At 43.1% G+C, this 16752-nt stretch overlaps 1 protein-coding gene across 1 annotated transcript in view; it reads left to right on the plus strand.

The window, feature by feature from the left end:
• Nucleotides 1-16752, plus strand: part of ttn.2 (titin, tandem duplicate 2) — a 224471-nt gene that overhangs the window by 135382 nt on the left and 72337 nt on the right. The window contains exons 147-176 of the mRNA XM_013915325.1: nt 396-698; nt 800-984; nt 1126-1324; nt 1434-1736; nt 2005-2161; nt 2288-2430; nt 3697-3815; nt 3928-4105; nt 4274-4558; nt 4643-4936; nt 5045-5344; nt 5503-5811; nt 5948-6174; nt 6275-6589; nt 6703-6817; nt 6952-7260; nt 7350-7531; nt 7726-7855; nt 7965-8116; nt 8359-8506; nt 8601-8821; nt 10297-10393; nt 10601-10897; nt 11382-11681; nt 12049-12363; nt 12605-12828; nt 14640-14790; nt 14878-15159; nt 15298-15600; nt 16080-16385. Coding sequence (XP_013770779.1) covers nt 396-698; nt 800-984; nt 1126-1324; nt 1434-1736; nt 2005-2161; nt 2288-2430; nt 3697-3815; nt 3928-4105; nt 4274-4558; nt 4643-4936; nt 5045-5344; nt 5503-5811; nt 5948-6174; nt 6275-6589; nt 6703-6817; nt 6952-7260; nt 7350-7531; nt 7726-7855; nt 7965-8116; nt 8359-8506; nt 8601-8821; nt 10297-10393; nt 10601-10897; nt 11382-11681; nt 12049-12363; nt 12605-12828; nt 14640-14790; nt 14878-15159; nt 15298-15600; nt 16080-16385 — 6849 coding nt within the window. The remainder of the gene's footprint in view (nt 1-395; nt 699-799; nt 985-1125; nt 1325-1433; nt 1737-2004; nt 2162-2287; nt 2431-3696; nt 3816-3927; nt 4106-4273; nt 4559-4642; nt 4937-5044; nt 5345-5502; nt 5812-5947; nt 6175-6274; nt 6590-6702; nt 6818-6951; nt 7261-7349; nt 7532-7725; nt 7856-7964; nt 8117-8358; nt 8507-8600; nt 8822-10296; nt 10394-10600; nt 10898-11381; nt 11682-12048; nt 12364-12604; nt 12829-14639; nt 14791-14877; nt 15160-15297; nt 15601-16079; nt 16386-16752) is intronic.

Below are 16752 nucleotides of genomic sequence, written 5' to 3' on the forward strand. Positions count from 1 at the left end.
CAATGCACCCGACCCCTATGGCGCCTCCTGCGGGTGGTGGGCCTGCGGGAGGATGGGCCCATGTCTCCTCTTCGGCTTGTCACCGAGCAGAAACGGGAGCTGGAAGCATGTAAATATAATAATAACCACTGCAGCCTGACGAGCCCAGCTGTAAGTAAGCTATTAAGACTCGACTGTACACCGTGTTCCTTGGTTTTATATATGCGCGGAATAGTTTTCTATACGAGATCGCTGCAAAAAGTGCAGCCTTACCTAATGTCCACCTACTGTTACTCATTTATATCAAGATTCTAGTTGGTGTTGGCATGAAAATGAATATTTAGTTTTCCTAAGTTTTCAATGTTTGACATTTTGTTTCCAAGAGAAATCTAACTGAATGCAAAATCTTGTTCCAGATGCCCCTGACCCACCAGTGGATGTGGAGACCCACAACCCCACATCCAGTACTGTTACTCTAACCTGGAAGCCTCCCATGTATGATGGTGGCTCCAAAATCATGGGCTACATCCTAGAGAAGCAGCAGAAAGGAGAGGACAAGTGGGAGAGGTGCAATGACTTCCTGGTGCCTGTACTATCCTACACCGTCAGAGGATTGATAGAAGGAAAGAACTTCACCTTTAGAGTCAGAGCTGAAAATGCTGCTGGGATCAGTGAGCCATCACGCAACACGCCATTTATCAAGGCCGCTGATACCATTGGTATGTATCAGCTGTGTGGTCTCGTTCTCTCTCGATCTATCTCTCACTTTCTCTATTTCTAGGTATGCATTTCGGTTTGTCTGATTTTATTTCTCTCTTAGATCCTCCAAAGGTTTTCCTGAGTGGCAGCTTGCAGTCTGGTCTTGCCGTGAAGCGAGGCTACGAGATCTGCCTGGATGCCAACATTTCAGGATCTCCGTACCCTCAGATCACCTGGTACTGGAACAACCAATCAATTCAGCCTGAGCCACTCCGGAAGAGACCTGAAAAACCCCTGAAGAAGAAGGTGGAAAAGAAGGAAGAGGAAAAGAAGGAGGAAAAGGAGAAAGAAGAGGGGACAGCTGAGAAGAAAGAGGAGAAGGAGGGAGAGGTGAAAGAACCTGAGGAAAAAGAAGGCGAGGTGAAAAAAGAAGGCGAGGTGAAAAAGGAGGAGGAAGTTCCACAACCAGAGGTCGAGGAGCCAGACTACCCCACCATAAATGAACGCCTGGCCATCGACAATAGCCACAAGGGTGTATCCTCTATCGTTATCAGGGACTCGATTCGCCCTGATCATGGTGTCTACATGGTGAAGGTGGAGAACGACCATGGCATTGCCTCGGCAACCTGCGAGGTCAACATACTCGGTGCGAGTTCTTTTGTGTTTTCTATAACCAAAGCTTTATACTTTAAAGCAAATCATGTGTTAAAAAAAGATACAAAAAGTTCAAATCTGAACATTTATTCTGTCTACAGATACTCCCGGGCCTCCCGTAAACTTTAGATTCGAGGAGGTGAGGAAGAACTCTGTGATCTGCAAGTGGGATCCCCCTCTGGATGATGGTGGCAGCGAGATTCTCAACTACACCCTGGAACAGAAAGACAACTCCAAGCTGGAGATTGGTTGGAGCACCGTTACCGCAATATTGAAAGGATGTCGTTACTTGGTGCCCAAACTCATTGAAAAGAAGGAGTACATCTTTAGGGTCGTGGCTGAGAACAAGTATGGTGCAGGCCCACCCTGTGTCTCCAAACCGGTCATTGCCAAGAATCCTTTTGGTATGGGTGCATTTATTATTATTCTGGTCTATGTTGTAAGCTAGTTTTGGGTTTTGTTTTATTTGTTTGTTGTTTTTTTCAGCTTGGTTTGTAAAGTTTTAAAGCACAAAAATGTTTGTAACTGATTAAAGGTCAGCTGAAATTAAATATATGTCATTATGTAGATTAATTAACAGATAACTGCGCTATTAATGAACTTAAAGGTATATAAACAATAGTAACATACCACTTATTTTTGTTCCGCTATTTCATCTCGGTATGTCCTTAGAACCTCCCGAAGCACCTGATAAACCACAAGTTGATGACATCACAGCCAATAGCATGCTGGTCACATGGAATGAACCAAATGATAATGGCAGCCCCATCTTGGGATACTGGGTGGAGCGCCGTGAGATCAACAGCTCACACTGGGCACGTGTAAATAGGTGAGAAAACCATACAATGTAACCATTTTCTTTCTTTCTTTTCCAATTTGCAACAAGACACATGAAAGTGCATATTGGCTTGTGTGAGGGTAATAACAAAGCCTTCATGGTACCTTTGGTCTTCAGGAACATCATCCCTGTCCCTGAGCTAAATGTTGAAGGTCTGATCGAGGGGCTGACTTACATCTTTAGAGTTGCTGCCGAAAACCAGGCCGGCCCTGGAAAGTTCAGTGTTCCCTCTGAACCCAAGACTGCTCAGCCAGCGATTTGTACGTAAACTGTTCTAAATCCTTTGTTCGACAGAACTGTGAGTTGTCACTAAATGTTTTATTCTTAGTTATATCCATCTATAACACTTATTTAATATTTGAAAAATGAGCAACTGGCAATTTTTAGAATTTAGAAGTATGAAGAAGAAAAAGTTATGGTAAAATTATTTGCTCCTTTTAAGATTTTCTTTTGGTTTTTTTTTAATACTTGTCACATTTATATGTTTCAGATAAAATTTCAAACAAATTTTAATATTAGAAATTGATAACCTGAGTGAATAGAAAATATTTTTTAAAAGATTATTTCATTCACATTCACATTACAGGGCCTCGAAAGAGTCCTGTATTGTTATTTTTCGTCACTACCTCCCTGAGTCGGGAGGGGATCATTTGTGCGTGTGCTGCCTTTCCTTGGATGTGGTAGTCGTTTGTCAGGTTCTCTCTGGAATCGAACCCTGATTCCCCATTACCTGTGGTCAGACATGGCAGGCAGATAAAGTGCCATCGAAAGTTAATATGGCAAGCATTCGAATGAGACATCGCCGCCGTGGAGGGAAAGGGTTACAGTTTAACATTTTGAAGAGTCCTGTTGCATCTGGCATAAAATGAGCAAATGAATGGAACCATGAATTCTCTTCTCTACTAGAAAATCCTGAAAGAGAATATTCAGCCATCACTTTGTGCCCTGAAGCTCAAGCGCACCCAGGTTATGGAGCAGTACGATGATACAAAACACACCAGCAAGTTCACGTTTGGATGGCCTAAAAAGCCCAACTGAAGGTTTAGGAGTAGCCAAGAGTAACTCCAGACTTAAAACATATAGAAATGGATTGACATGACTTCAAACAGGGCAATATGGCTGAATTCAAACATATCTGCAAAGAAGAGTAGACCAAAATTCTTCCACACCAATATAAAAGATTCATTGCCAGTTATTGCAAACACCTGATTGCAGTTCTTGCTGCGAGAGGTGGTAGAACCAGCTGTTAGGTTCACTTTTTCATATAGGGCCAGGTAGGTTTGGATTCTTGTACTAAATGAAATCATCATGAAAAAAACAGCATTTTCTATTTACTTATGTTGTCTTTGTTAAATACAATTTGTTTGATGATCTAAAACATTAGATTAGATGATTTCCAAGTGTTTTTTTGTTTTAGTATAATATTCAAACTGAATTACTTCCTACCTCATCTGGGTATAGTTATTCTCACTGAAATATAGTCAATCGTAGGGTGAGATTCATCTGTGTTTACTTTGACCCTACAGTGCCTCCAGGTCCTCCAGTTGCCCGAGTGGCAGCAACTACTGACCACTCCATCGAAGTTGAGTGGGACCCGCCTGCTGACAATGGAGGTGGGGAAATCCTGGGATATCATGTGGATAAGGTGAAAAAAGTTACTTCTCATAGGTTTTTAACTTTGTTTTTGAGATTCTGTCATGTTAGAAGTTGATTTCAGTCCTGATGGATGTTCTTGTTTGTTCTGTGGTGTTATTCAGGCTATGGCTGGTACCAAGGACTGGTCAAGATCTACGGAACGTCCGTGGAAGACTCGGAACTTCACTGTTTATGGAGTCAGAGAGGGAGCAAAGTACATGGTCAGAGTCATTGCCTGTAATGCTGCTGGAGAGGGAACACCAGGATTCACAGAGTCTGTATTCGTCAGAAATCCTGCAGGTTAGCTGAAAAACTCAAAAAAAAAATGTTTTTAAAAATGTAGAAATTTGAACCAGTGTTCAATTAGATCAAATCTTGTTTAATTTCGTATTGATGTATATCTTCTTCTTCTTGTATTTTATTTGTTTGTTTTTCATTCTTTGCTTGTTTGCTGGTCATCACTAACAGAGATCCCAGTAATTGAATTGGATCTGTCTGTCAAGAATGGCGTCGTGATCAGAGCTGGAGAAAACCTCCTTATACCTGCTACAGTCACAGGTAAACCCTACCCAGCCATCACCTGGACCAAGGATGATGGCAAACCCGACAAAGACCGTGCGGAGATCCTCACTGAGGACAACAACAGCATCTTTTCAGTCAAGAATGTCCAGAGGAAAGACTGCGGAAAATATCAAATCTCCGCTTGCAACCCCAGTGGCATCAAGTCTGCATGGACCAGAGTGGAGGTCATGGGTGAGTCCAGGACGTTAGAATTCAGTCTGAACTTGTAATTAGTTGAACAAATGATCAAACAGGATAATATTGTTTTATTTTCAGATGTCCCGGGACCTGTCACAGACCTGAAGCCTGTTGTTGTCACTCGTAAGATGATCTTTCTGAACTGGGATGACCCTGAAGACGATGGAGGCAGTGACTTGACCGGCTTCCTCGTGGAGCGAAGAGATCCCAAGATGCACACATGGAGGCAACCTGTTGAAACCGCCTCGTCCAAGTGTGAGTGTGTGGGCATTATGGAGGGACAAGAATACCTGTTCCGTGTCATCGCCAAGAACAAATACGGCCTGGGCCCACCTGTTGAGCTAGGACCCATCAAGGCTGTAGACCCACAGGGTGAGTGCTACGTTTATTTTCATTCTATGGATGTTGGGGATTTTGTGTTTAGAAGCAGTGTGAAATGTGGAAGTGTATTTGAAACAAGTTTCTTGTGTGGTTTTGCAGGCCCGCCATCATATCCTGAGAAGTTCCACTACACTGAACGCACAAAGAACTCCATCACGTTCGCCTGGAAACCACCACGTAATGATGGCGGCAGCCCTATCATTGGTTACTTTGTTGAGAAAAAGAGACAGGACCAGCAGGCCTTTGAGCCCTGCAACACTGAGATCTGTCCCAACATGACTATGACTGTGGAGGGCCTGGATGATGCCTGGATGTACGAGTTCAGAATCAAGTGTGCCAACCTTATTGGAGAGAGTGAGCCATCCATCCCACTGACTGTGGTTATCCAAGATGATGAAGGTAAAGCCTGAAAACTTCTACTTGTTCAAGTAATGGATGGAAGAGTTTTCTCCAGAGAAATGTATATAAAATAAAGAGGTCAACCCTGGTGGACGCTAATAACTTGGCTCATGGCTCATGCATTCTGATTTGGTTGATTTCTGTCTTGCCTTTCTCAGTGTCTCCTGAGATTCACATGCTGAAGCAGTTCAAAGGGGATACCATTACTGTGAAGAAGGGTGAATCCATCGAGATCCCAGCTGATGTCCTGGGACTCCCCATCCCTAAGATTGAGTGGTCTAAGGATGACGTAGTGATCGAGAAGCCTACTGAGACTCTACTGATGGAGACAAATGTGACTGGCAGAATGAATTGCAAGACCATGCTGTCCATCCCAGCAGCCAACAGGAGGGACCGTGGCAGTTACACTGTGGCTGCCTCCAACAACATGGGTTCAGCCACGCACACGGTCTATGTCATGGTGCTTGGTGAGTTGAAATCATGTCACTGTGGTGGTACTTTATAACATAAAATATGGTGTTATGTTATTAGTTATGCTAGTTCTGTTTGTATCAGAGTAACCAGCTGACAGTGTCCTGACTGAACTCATGCTCTTCTCTTCAGACCGACCAACTCCACCAAGGAATGTGACAGTAACCAATATCAGAGGTGAGTCCTGCTACCTCAACTGGGACGCACCACTTGATAATGGCGGAAGTGAACTGACCAACTACATCATTGAGAAGAAGGAAGTGGTAACAGAGGTGCCTGAGGTGGAAGAGGGACAGGAAGCTCCACCTGAACCGCAGTGGGAGGAGGTTACAAATAGTATAATTGAGAGAAAATATGGGGTATGTCTTTATAATAGTAGCGCCAACTACAAGTTATATTAATAATAATAAATGTAGTCCAATTGGTTTCCAATGGTAACATCACCTACATCTTCTGAAGGTCTGGAACCTGGAAGACAAAAAGACCTACCTTTTCCGGGTACGTGCTGAGAACCGCTACGGTAAATCTGATCCCTGCACAACTGAGGAAGTTCAAATTATAGACCCCTTCGGCCTTCCTGGCCCTCCAGAGAAACCAACAATTGCAGAGTACTGCAAGACCTCCATGACTCTAACCTGGGAACCTCCCAGAGATAATGGAGGCTCCACGATTATTGGTTACTGGCTGGAAAAAAGCGAGAAAGGTACTGCTTACTGGGCTAAAGTCAATAAGATGCCCATCACAAAGAGGGGCATGAAAGGCTGGGAGTACCAGGTGAGCTGTGGGGCTTTCTAGTAATTTTAGCATTTATTTTAAGGAAAGCACTGCCTCGGTGTGTACAACTCCTTGTTTAGAAATTGAATACTGTTGCATTATGTGTCTCTCAGGTGACACGTCTGTTTGAAGGAACAGAGTACGAGTTTAGGGTCGCAGCCTGTAATTCAGCAGGAACCGGACCTTTCAGTGGACCATCTGACTCTGCCTTTGCTGTTGACCCTCTCAGTAAGTAAAGGACAATGCATGTCTTTTTAAAACCCACCAGCTTACTTAAGTCTGGTGTTGGCCGCCAGATTCGAGGGGATGATGAATGATAGAATTTGGATACTTTTTTCACATTCTGTTGCTTTTCCCTGCAGCTCCTCCAAGCATGCCTGCTGCTCCCGAGGTGGCCGATAAGACAAAACACAATGTCACACTCTCCTGGAAACCACCAGAGAGTGATGGTGGCAGTCCCATCAAGGGCTACATTATCCAGATACAGGATGAGGGGACATCAGAGTGGGTGAGAGTAAATGATCCTGAAACCCTGCACCCCACTACTGAGTTTACAGTGCCAAGCCTCCGCGAGCTGAAGCGCTACCGCTTCAGGATCATTGCTGTCAATGACATTGGAGAGTCTGATCCCAGCCCCCGCACTAGTGAAGTTCTTATTGAGGATGTCCAACGTATGTCTGAATTTAAAGTAATTTTCACTACAATAAGTAGATACTGTGTATTTCATCCACTGATGTGTTTATCAATTCCTACTCAACAGTTCCACCTTCAATCACACTTGATGTGATGGCAGATGACCTGGTTTCCATCCGTGCTGGAGATCCCATTAGAATCCCCACCACCATCAAAGGCCGGCCCACTCCTAAGGTAACCTGGGACTTTGACGGCAAAGCCAAGTCGCACAAGAAAAACAAACTCCACACACTGCCTGTGGACTCTGAGGTGAGACCTTAATACCACATTTTCAGGTAAAAAAAAAAAAATCACCTTTCTGAAGAGTTCTTGCCCTTCTTTCCCTTATTTTTCACTTGTCTGTTAAAATTTTATGAAACCATTGCATTATTATGTTTGTGTTTGTATATCTTACAAAATACATAAGACAATTCTTTAAATATTTTTTTGTTTTGCTTGTTCAGGTGGAGTCCACAGACACCACTTCTGTTGTGACTATACCTGTCAGTCTGAGGACTCACTCTGGACGTTACACCATCACAGCTAAGAACAAGTCTGGACAGAAACACCTCAACATCAGGGTCATTGTCCTCGGTATGTTTGTGACTTTTTTTTAAGAGAAGCATACTTATAGATGACTAGCAATGGCAGAGTGGCATCTTTTTCCTGTGTCCTAAATGTTTTACTGTGCTTGTGGCTGCAGATGTTCCCGGACCTCCAAAGGACTTAAAGATTACTGACATCACCCGATCAACCATGAGGCTGATCTGGAAGCTCCCCGATACAGATGGAGGAGAGCGAATCAAGAGTTACTTTATTGAGAAGAAATCTGTGACCGACAAGGCCTGGACCAAGGTAAACATCACCTTGTTGTCAGTTTCTCTATCCTATTTTGCTAAGTTTCAAAAGTAATGTATGGAAATAGTCCCTTTGATTAGATGTTGCAGGAATGGATAGAGACTCCCAAGCTAAATAGTAAGCTGCTTCTATGATTCTAATATGTCCATGACTCAGAAGCACTAGATATAACAGCTAAGTTTAACTTTAAGATTCTGCTGTTTGTGATTGATTAGCTGAGTTTTTTGCTTTGTTATCAGGTTAATGTAGCCTGTGCTAGCCAGGCCTACGTGGTGCCAGGACTGCTAGAGGGTCAGGACTACCTGTTCAGAGTGCGAGCAGAGAACCGATTGGGATTCGGCCCGTTCACTGTCACCACTGAACCTGTCCGGGCCAGAGACCCCATCTGTGAGGACTTGTTTGGAATTTCAGCTCCAGATATGCAGCACATACTTCCAAAGTTTATATGAATTGCCCTAATATTAACCATCCTCTTTCTCAGACCCACCTGACCCCCCCACCAAGCTGAAGGTTAACCTGGTGACAAAGAACACTGTCACCTTGAGCTGGGAGGCTCCCAAAAATAATGGTGGCTCTCCTGTGAAGCATTACATCATTGAACGATTGAGCTGGGACACCACCGGCAAGGAGAAAGAGACCTGGAAACAGTGCAACAAGAGAGATGTGGAAGAGCTCACCTTCGTGGTGGAGGATCTCAAAGAGGTCAGGCTTTCCTCTTCAAAGTATTCCTCCATGTACTGCTTGTTTCCTGTATTAATTAGAATCACATTTATGAATACATGGCTGGAGAAAGGCATATTTTAAATGTCACTTTTTGTCCTAGTCTTAAGATTGATCATTTTCTTTCTGGAAGTTATTTAAGATGATTTCTAGAAAACTCAAACTGATAACTGATGAAAATGTAATGCAATAAAAGTTGATTCTGTTCATCGGGGTGTAGCGTTTTCAGTGGGAGAAACGTTTCGTCACTCATCCAGCTGACGTCTTCAGTCTCAGCTGACTGCAGGTTTCCCACCTTATAAACAGGAAATTTGCCCAATAACTGAAACAAGCACCACCAGTGAAAAATGGTCAGTTTCAAGATCATTAATATGCAAATTCTCATGACCACTGATCAATGTCCATGAGTGCCATTCACAGAGAGTTGGGGAATGGCTGCAATCACAGCATTGTAAGATGGTGACAGATGTACCCTTAGGCCCCCTCCGCGATTCAGAGATGGTCTTTCCCTTTTCACGTAAATGGCCTCCTTGACTCCGCCCTCAAACCAGCGTCCCTCCCTGTCCAGGATGTTACATCCTCATCCTTGAAAGAGTGTCCACTGGCCTGTAGGTGTAAATAGACTGCAGAGTCCTGGCCTGACGAGGTGGCTCTTCTGTGTTGTGCCATCCACTTAGCCCAGGGGTGGGCAATTCCAGGCCCCAAGGGCCGGTGTCCTGCAGGTTTTAGATCTCACCTTGGGTCAACACACCTGAATCACATGATTAGTTCATTACCAGGCCTCTGGAGAACTTCAGGACATGTTGAGGAGCTAATTTAGCCATTTAAATCAGCTGTGTTGGTTCAAGGACACATCTAAAACCTCCAGGGATACCGGCCTTCGGGGCCTGGAATTGCCCACCCCTGTCTTAGCCAGAGGTTGTTTGTTTTCCCTGATGTATAAATCCTGGCAATCCTCCTGGCACGTAACAGCGTACACTATGTTACTCTGTTTGTGTCGGGGGACCCGATCCTTGGGTGGACCAATTTTTGGCAAAACTTTTCTCCCACTGAAAACGTTACCTCCAGATGAACAGAATCAGCTTTTTGGGATTTCCTTAGCTGGATGATCAAGGATGCATTAAGACATAATGCAATAAAGATTGCTTCTTTTACTTTAAAGTTTTTTAAGATGATTAATATTTAGTGCATAATCTTTAACCCACTCTATCTCTTTGCGATGTTACTGTCATTTTAACTTGTATTTCTCCAACACAAAATTTGAGAATTAAGCCAAAATTTATCCTGCAGAGAGAGTTGCTTCTGACGGACATTTATATTTTTTACAAAAAAAACTAACAACAAAAAATAACAGGAGAGGATAAAACCTGAGCTTTCAGCCCACTTTCCACAGTGATTTGGGAATTTCTACTGGAATTTTACCCAAACTTTGTGTTGACTGTCTTGTTAATCTACAGGGAGGAGAATATGAGTTCAGAGTAAAAGCTGTAAATGCTGCTGGACCCAGCCGACCCTCTGCCACCATTGGACCCATGGTCATCAAGGATCAGACATGTGAGCAACAGCCTCTTCAGCCAATGACAGGCTACTCATATTCCACTCTATTTGACCAGCACGTTTGTTTTTTAAGTCAAATATTCATAGGGGCTGTTTCACGAACATCTGTGGGTGCCTGAGAATGTTGCATTCAGTTAACTTTATGATGGTGATTAACAAACAGTTTGTTTTGTCGATCATAACAAACGGATCATCTCTCTGCAGGTCCGCCCACTATTGAACTACGTGAGGCTATGGAGGGAGAGGAGGGCTGTGACATCAGCATTGTTGCAAAAGTTAGCGGCTGTCCGTTCCCCAGCCTCGTTTGGCACAAAGCCAGTCTGGACAAACCTGAGGAGAAGTCTGCCATTCAGTATGACCAACACATCAACAAACTAGTAACCCAGGATAAGTGCACCCTTCTAATACAGCAAGCCAGCAGGCATGACAGCTCACTCTACAGCCTGACCGCCACTAATAGTCTGGGCACTGTTTGCAAGGGCATCAAGCTCTCAGTGTTTGGTAAGAAATTCAACCTAAAGATGTTACATGTGTCTTTTCAACTCTTAAAAAATATTTGGATTTTATTTCTCAACAAAGCTGAATCACAGCAAACCATATTTCTCATCAGATAATTTAATTTAAAGGCAACAGCAGTACAAGTTTCATTACCAGACGCTTGGCCTGGCAGAGCGCTGTGTCACCTTCAAATCAACAGCGCTATGCCCGACTCAAAGCCTTTGCAGTATCCAAAGTTCTTTGTCTAAAAAAGTTTGTAATGTTCAATTAAAAACAGCAATCTTCAGAGAGAATGAGAATGTCATTTTGTCCACTTGTATTTTGAAACAGAGACTCAGTTTATTCAAATTGTGTGATGTTCTCAAATCAAGGTTAAAAGTCTCGTAGCAGTTTAATTATCAGGTGATAGCAGGTTTGATCACTGGTTGAAGTGATTTCCAGGTCTCTTCAGATATACATATATGACTCAGCCTCCCTCCCTATGTAGGGCCTCCCGGTCCCCCAGTCGGACCAGTCAAGTTCACGGAGGTGTTTGCAGAAAGAATAGGCCTCGCCTGGAACCCTCCCATCGATGACGGTGGATCTAAGATCACCAACTACGTGGTTGAGAAGCGTGAGGAGAACAGGAAATCGTGGGTCCATGTCTCCAATGATCCCAAAGAGTGTACCTATGTGGTAACCCGGCTGACCGAGAACCATGAGTATGAGTTCAGAGTCATGGCTCAAAACAAGTTTGGAGTAGGCCCACCACTGGTCAGTGATCCAGAGAAGGCCAGAAATCTCTTCAGTGAGTTTAGACCATCACATCTTCACCCTCATTACACAAATGAGGACAAATAACTTGTATTACACTTTATATTAATATTATCTATTACATGTTAAATTATTTCTTTACGGTCCACTTACTGCATAACTTACCGTCATCATTTTCTAATATTAAAAAAACTACTGTCAGTTCTATGGTTTTATATATCAGGATATATTAAAAAAAGAAATTGGCCTTTAACAGGCCAATCGTAGACAATATTACATATTACACTGTGTCACTAACACCCACAGCTCTAGAGGATTCTGATCTGTCTGTCTGGTAATTCATAGACAAATGATGTATTGATTATGGGTGGATCGTGGATAACAGCCCTGTCCTCTTGCAGCTGTCCCCGGTCAGTGTGAGAAGCCCACTGTGACCGAAGTCTGTCTGGAGTCAATGACTGTCAACTGGGAAGAACCCAAGTACGATGGTGGGTCCCCCGTCACTGGCTACATCATCGAGAAGAAGGAGACCACTGCCAAGCGCTGGATCCGTGTCAACCGTGAGCCCATTAGGGCACTGCCACTGGGCAACAACTGGGATGTCACTGGGCTACTGGAAGGGGCCCTATACCAGTTCAGGGTCATTGCTGTCAATGCTGCTGGCTGTGGACTGCCCAGTATACCTTCTGACCCCATACTCTGCAGAGACCCCATCAGTAAGACAGAAGTTATTATTGTGTTAAAGCATGTTAGCAGCAACATTGTAGCAGAGATTAGATCCTGTTAATTAAATGATTCTCGAGCAAAACTAAAATAAATGATCCCAAATGAAATGTCAAACTCCAGACAGCAAATTGTGTTGGTGCTGAAACATGTTTTACCATTGTGTATGCTTCTAATCACATTTGTGATTTAGCAGAAACTAGAGCTTTACAGTATTTCAATTTGTGCATGCAGAGCCTCCTGGACCGCCCACTCCAAAGGTAACAGACTGGACAAAGTCTACAGTTGAGCTCGAGTGGATACCGCCTCTGGTGGACGGAGGGTCAAAAGTCACAGGCTACATTGTGGAGTTCAAGGAGGTGAACAAGGAGGAAGAGGAGAAGAAAGCTCAGAGGAGGCTACTCCTGAGTGTAGCTGAAGAGGAGAAGGAAACAGAAACTGAAGAGGCCTGGGAGAAGGTAAAAAGAGAAACAGATTGTGACCAGGTGTTGGCGGGGTTATAAAAGAAATCGTAAAATGACAACGCCACCTAGGGGAAGTTCACCCCCAGGAAATATACATTTAAGAAAAATTGATAAAAGGAATAAAAAGAGGCCGCACAGATTCGAGGATGCACACCGAGGCAGGTTGGCCCCAATATTAGTACAGTTTTATTTACGGTTAAAATAAATAAAATATTAGAAAGCAAAAGGTAGCGTCGTTGTTGACAGTGTCCTCAAGTTAAAAATAAAACACTCATGGAACTTGGACTTACCAGCAGCTGTGGACCCAAAAGAAAATCACACAAAAAGAAAATCACTACAGCCCACCCGGTGCTGTGCAAAAGAAAGTGTGAAAACGACCCCCCACCTGAGGTCCCAGGGCCACTGGCACGTCCTCCGTCCACTGAAATACAACACAGAGCAATACGTTAAAAGAATAAAAGGACACTGAGCGTCAGGCTCGCTACAGATCATAAAAACTAAAACCAACTGTGATTACTTTAATAAAAGACACACACACACACACACACACACACACCAAACTGGAAGGCTTGCGCCCCACGAGTCAAACTACAACTCGTGCTGGTGGTAATTGTCCAGGTTCGAAATAAAATGGGCAGCAAAACACAGCTGATTTCCCACTTACTACTACTTACTTCCGAAAAGAAAACCAAATTTCTGCCGTTCAATAGGCTTCTGAACAAATTTAAACTTTTTAACATTATGCAAAATTGCAAAACGCTCAGCTGTGTCTCTAATAAAACCTCTGTAATTTGCTCTGCTTCAGTTCAGCAGCATCAGGTAATGTTCATTTATTGATTAATAGTTTTCTTCCTTCTTTTTTGATCTACTGCAGAATATTTTTGTAAAATCGTTTTTCTGTTTTAGCCTCAGCTACGTTGACACAAAGACATCTGCTGTGATGCTCACACCTTAGATAAAGTCTCGAAAGTGTCAGCTTCCTTTTTATGGTTATAAAAATATGTAAATGTACTGATCTATGATCTGAATTATACTATTGACTGAGTGTCTGAGGCTGACAGTTACACAGTCATACCAAGACTCTGTCCTGATAGTTTCCACTTTCTCTTTTGTATCAGAGATACTGAGACAATATTCAGGATAAATAACCATGAAAACAATTTATTCAGTTTAGAGGTTTACACATCACATCATTATAATCACAGAGCCCGTTTCACTTGAATCGTCCACTTGATGGCGCAGTAGAGCAAATGAAGCATCACAATGCTTCGAACCATGAGTCGACCGGTTGGATGGAAGCTTCAGTTCATCTCACCATCACTACCTGTAGCTGTCATATGATCTACTCGCTTGCTGATCAATCTGTCGCGGTGTGCCAGCATTTACTGCTGCTTTGCGCCAAACGCACGGGAGGAACGATCCAGAAAAACACCGGCTTAGCTTTATACGGGCTGACAGCACCCTGCAATCAATATGCAGGAGGGTTCCCAATTAACCTAGTTGCGCAGGAGAGAGCGAGGGCGGTAGAGCGAGAGAGAAAGAGGAAAAGACTAACATAAGACACCAATGCATTAAATCTATGAAGAGATAGAGCACTATGGTTCTAATGATGCAGTAAAATAATGTAATCTGTGTATATATGTATCTTTACTTTACAGAGTGACATCAGTTGCTCTGAACTCATCTTTAATGTTGTGATGTTGACTTCAGGATTTGAGACATCTCCACAAAGCCAATGAAGATCCAGTATGTAGTGTTTTTAACATGATTAAATGAACGTTAATTTGCATTTCGCCTCTGCCCAGGCAAAGGACACTGAGATCAGAGGAACTAAATTTGTGGTGGCTGGCCTTAAGGAAGGTGGTCTGTACCGCTTCAGAGTCCGAGCTGTGAATGCTGCTGGAGTAGGAGACCCTGGATTAGTGTCTGAGCTAATTGAGGTCAAAGACAGAACAAGTAAGATACAGATCCAACTTTAACATCTGGCAAAGCAATGATTTTTGTTAATAACACAAACGTAAAAATTGTCCCCGTCTCGTGCAGTTCCTCCTGAGATGGATCTTGACGCCTCAGTGAAGGAGAAAATTGTAGTCCATGCCGGTGGCACCATCCGCATTATCGCCTACGTGTCCGGCAAACCTGCCCCACAGATCACTTGGTGCCGGGATGACAGTGAGGTGCCCAAAGAGGCCGTGGTGGAGACGACAGGCATCTCTAATTCACTGGTCATTAAGAACTGCAGACGCCAACACCAGGGCATTTATACACTAAGTGCAAAGAACGAGGGCGGAGAGAGGAAGAAGGCGGTCATTGTTGAGGTCCTGGGTGGGTAATCACATTCACCTCAAACAATTTGAACATGCTGATGCATAAAGAGCTGTCCCATCCACTTTCTTAACCGCGTATCCAAGTAGAATATGGAAGCTTTATGTGCAGAGTCTGACTCCGTCCTTATCTCTACAGACGTTCCTGGACCAGTTGGTCTTCCCTTCGCTGGAGAGAACCTGACCAATGACTCCTGCAAGCTGACCTGGTACTCCCCTGAGGATGATGGCGGCTCAGCCATTACCAACTATATTATTGAGAAGAGAGAGTCAGACCGCATGGGTTGGACCTCTGTATCTTACACAGTGACAAGAAACAATGCTGTAGTACAAGGACTCATCGATGGCAAGGGCTACTTCTTCAGGATTGCAGCTGAGAACATCATAGGCATGGGACCTTTCATCGAGACCGACAAGATGGTTCTCATCAAAGATCCCATCTGTAAGTCCAACATGTGAAAGGAAGAGAGTCCCTTATTTAACATTTTAGTTGTAACTTCTTTACAATTTTAAGGGTAATCACCAAACTAGAAAAAACATAATAGGAGTTATTACTGAATTGTTATATACAAAGTTTTTTTTAAATCCTCATTTCAAAGTTGCAACTATTAGGCATGAAATCTTTAGAAGACGCTGATCTTATGTCGTTTTAAAAATTAATTAATTCATCAATTAATTAATACAAATTTGTTTTAAATCTATGGAAGCGCAAAAATAGTTTTTCAATTATATACTTTCAATAATTTGAATGTTAATTATAACCTGGAAGTAAATCTTTCTTACAAGTCAACTCCTCACAATTTGTGCAGAATATCTACAGGAAAACAACAACAACCGCTCGTGAGGCACGAAAACCCTTTGACAGTCATTTGGGTAGAACAAAAAAAAACTGCTGTCACTCTGTGTTTGTATTTTCTGCAGCTGTCCCAGAGCGTCCTGAGGATCTAATCATCACAGCTATTACCAAAGACTCCATCTCCGTCACCTGGAGACCACCCAAATATGATGGTGGTGCAGATGTGACCAGCTATGTCCTTGAGTCCCGAATGATAGGCCATGACAGCTTTGTGAGAGTAGGCGGAGAGGACAAGCTGATGGACAGACGGTTCACACTAACTGGGCTAAAGGAAGGCTCAAGCCATGAGTTCAGAGTCTCAGCTGTCAACCAGGTGGGACAAGGCAAACCATCTTTTGCCACCAAACCTGTGCAGTGCAAGGATGAACTTGGTAAGTGACACAACATGACAACATTCATTTTATCATAAAAACTAGTGACTCACCAATGTGAAAACCAAGGATGGTAACTATGATTCAACATTGCTTATGAGGTATAACAGTTGTTTCAGCAAGTTGGTTTTGGGATGTAATTCGAGGTTTGTCAGTGTTTTGCCATGTAATGACATAAGATAAGATAACATAAGATAAGATAACCTTTATTAGTCCCACACGTGGGAAATTTGTTTTGTCACAGCAGGAAGTGGACAGTGCAAAAGTTATGAGGCAAAAATTAGGATACAATAAGAATAAATACAGTACACAACTGTACAGGATAGAATAAATAAAATACTATATATAGTAGAATAAAATAAAATAA

Source organism: Pundamilia nyererei, unplaced genomic scaffold, assembly GCF_000239375.1.
Source record: "Pundamilia nyererei isolate P.nyererei 1_Seehausen unplaced genomic scaffold, PunNye1.0 scaffold00287, whole genome shotgun sequence".
NCBI classification, from domain to species: domain Eukaryota; kingdom Metazoa; phylum Chordata; class Actinopteri; order Cichliformes; family Cichlidae; genus Pundamilia; species Pundamilia nyererei.